We start from the raw sequence: 2,947 nt of genomic DNA, 5'->3' as shown, positions 1-2,947 counted from the left end.
AATCTTCCTACGGCAGGTGACTCCAAAGAGGGAGAGCCTTGTCTGTTAGGCCTGTCGATGTCATAATTTGATGGCCTCATAGGTATTGTGAAAGAACAAGGCCTAATATATGCCGTATTACTACGGGCGTGTTAAGGACTAACTACCACTCCCTCTACTCCCTCCCTCCTCCTCCCTCTTCCTCCCTCCCTCCCTCTTCCTCCTACCTCCCTTCTCCCTCCCTTTTATTGGATAGGCCTATTATGTAGACGGGAGTTACGTGATGTCAGATCGATTTAGGCTTAGCGGCGACTATATGAGACAAGCCGGGCGTAAGTTGTAGGCGTGGTATCTGTAGGCCTAAGTTTTTTTTTTTCTTAGAGTGTAATGGGTTGGCATGAATGTACAAAGCGTTGGCCAAGTCATGCAATGGACAAATGTTACGGCCAAATTTTGTTCTATGAAAAAATGTAAGCCTTGACAAGTACGTCTCACAAGTCGGGTCTCTTTTCATATTTTTATGTTTGTTATTATCGTAATTATTGTTATTGTTATTCGAGATTTTATAGAAATTTGTGCAAAATAGCTTTACTGGATTTTAATACTCATATTTTTATGATTGTTCTTGTTATAATTATTCCTATGATTCAAGATTTTATAGAAATTGGTGCAAAATAGCTTTACTGGATTTTTTAATATTCATATTTTTATGATTGTTGTTGTTATTATTGTTATTGGTATTCGAGATTTTATAGAAATTGGTGCAAAATAGCTTTACTGGATTTTTTAATATTCATATTTTTATGATTGTTGTTGTTATTATTGTTATTGGTATTCGAGATTTTATAGAAATTGGTGCAAAATAGCTTTACTGGATTTTTTAATATTCATATTTTTATGATGTTGTTGTTATTATTGTTATTGGTATTCGAGATTTTATAGAAATTGGTGCAAAATAGCTTTACTGGATTTTTTAATATTATTCATATTTTATGATTGTTAGTATCATAGTTATTTTCCTTATTCAAGATTTAAAAAAAACCGGTACAAACTTTAATGGAATTTTTAATATTATTCATAGTTTTTATGGTTGTTATTATCATAATTATTTTCGGGATTCAAGATTTTATGAAAAAAAAATATGCAAACAAGCTTTACTGGAACTTTTAATATTATTCATGTTTTTATTATGGTTGTTCTTATCATAATTATTCTTAATGTTATTCAAGATTTTATAAAAATTGGTACATTATAGATTACAAAACTCATAAACTTGTCAAACAGGCTTTGATAAAAGCTGAACGGCTGTATACAGGAATAAATTAATAATGGTTAAAAGAATATTAATAGCAAATTCTATAGAAGATTAATACTAAATTATATAGAAGATTAATACCAAATTCAATAGATTAATACCAAATTCAATATGAGATTAATACCAAATTCCATAGAAGATTAATACCAACTTCAATAGAAGATTAATAAATTCTATAGGAGATTAATACCATATTCAATATGAGATTAATACCAAATTCCGTAGAAGATTAATACCAAATTCAATAGAGGATTTATACCAATTCTATAGAAGATTGATACAAAATTCAATAGAAGATTAATACCAAATTCCGTAGAAGATTAATACCAAATTCAATAGAAGATTAATACGAAATTCAATAGAGGATTTATACCAAATTCTATAGAAGAATGATACAAAATTCAATAGAAGATTAATACCAAATTCCGTAGAAGATTAATACCAAATTCAATAGATTAATAGCAAATTCAATAGAAGATTGATACTAAATTCAACAGATTAATACCAAATTCAGTAGGAGATTCGTACCAAATTCAGTAGATTAATACCAAATTCAATAGAAGATTAATACCAAATTCAATAGAAGATTAATACCAAATTCAATAGAAGATTAATACGAAATTCAATAGAGGATTTATACCAAATTCTATAGAAGATTGATACAAAATTCAATAGAAGATTAATACCAAATTCCGTAGAAGATTAATACCAAATTCAATAGATTAATAGCAAATTCAATAGAAGATTGATACTAAATTCAACAGATTAATACCAAATTCAGTAGGAGATTCGTACCAAATTCAGTAGATTAATACCAAATTCAATAGAAGATTAATACCAAATTCAATAGAAGATTAATACCAAATTCAATAGAAGATTAATACGAAATTCAATAGAGGATTTATACCAAATTCTATAGAAGATTGATACAAAATTCAATAGAAGATTAATACCAAATTCCGTAGAAGATTAATACCAAATTCAATAGATTAATAGCAAATTCAATAGAAGATTGATACTAAATTCAACAGATTAATACCAAATTCAGTAGGAGATTCGTACCAAATTCAGTAGATTAATACCAAATTCAATAGAAGATTAATACCAAATTCAATAGATTAATAGCAAATGCAATAGAAGATTAATACCAAATTCAATAGAAGATTAATTCCAAATTCAATAGAAGATTAACACCAAATTCAATAGAAGATTATTACCAAATTCAATAGAGGAAACACATGTAACTAAAAGCAAATAAGACATACATACACAATTAAGATCCAAGTCAACAGCTCCGGTGAAGCGGAACATGACGGGAGCCGGTCTACGACTTCACTCATCATGATTCATTACTTATCGCTTGAAAAGTTGGAGAAGAAGTTTGGTGATAAAAGTAGACGGTAAAAGGGTGTAGGCTCGTTTTCCGGCCAGTGGAGAGACAGCTGCTGTCTGTGGTAAGGCCTATGGTTCAGGATCTGAGTTGGAGATATAAAAAAAAAATGTGTTTATTTGTTATTGTGTGTAAATATAATGTCGCCAGGTAGTTTATCCGGGTCCTGTTTGGTTTCTAATTTTGGGCACTTTTCTATTCTGTAAATTTTTAAATTCTAATTTGGGGCACTTTTTATCATTGTAAACCTTTAAATTCTAATC

General features: G+C 29.3%; 1 protein-coding gene across 1 annotated transcript in view; it reads right to left on the bottom strand.

Annotated features, from left to right (window-relative positions):
* LOC137641080 (uncharacterized) overlaps nt 1–80 on the bottom strand; it is a 3,958-nt gene extending 3,878 nt beyond the window's left edge. Inside the window, exon 1 of the mRNA XM_068373526.1 lies at nt 12–80. Within this exon, the coding sequence (XP_068229627.1) occupies nt 12–80 (69 nt within the window). The remainder of the gene's footprint in view (nt 1–11) is intronic.
* Nucleotides 81–2,947: the final 2,867 nt, after the last annotated feature.

The sequence above is a fragment of the Palaemon carinicauda genome, chromosome 5 (assembly GCF_036898095.1).
Source record: "Palaemon carinicauda isolate YSFRI2023 chromosome 5, ASM3689809v2, whole genome shotgun sequence".
Classification (NCBI taxonomy): domain Eukaryota; kingdom Metazoa; phylum Arthropoda; class Malacostraca; order Decapoda; family Palaemonidae; genus Palaemon; species Palaemon carinicauda.
Note: the sequence above shows the minus strand (reverse complement) of the source record. Positions and strands in the feature narration are given on the sequence as shown.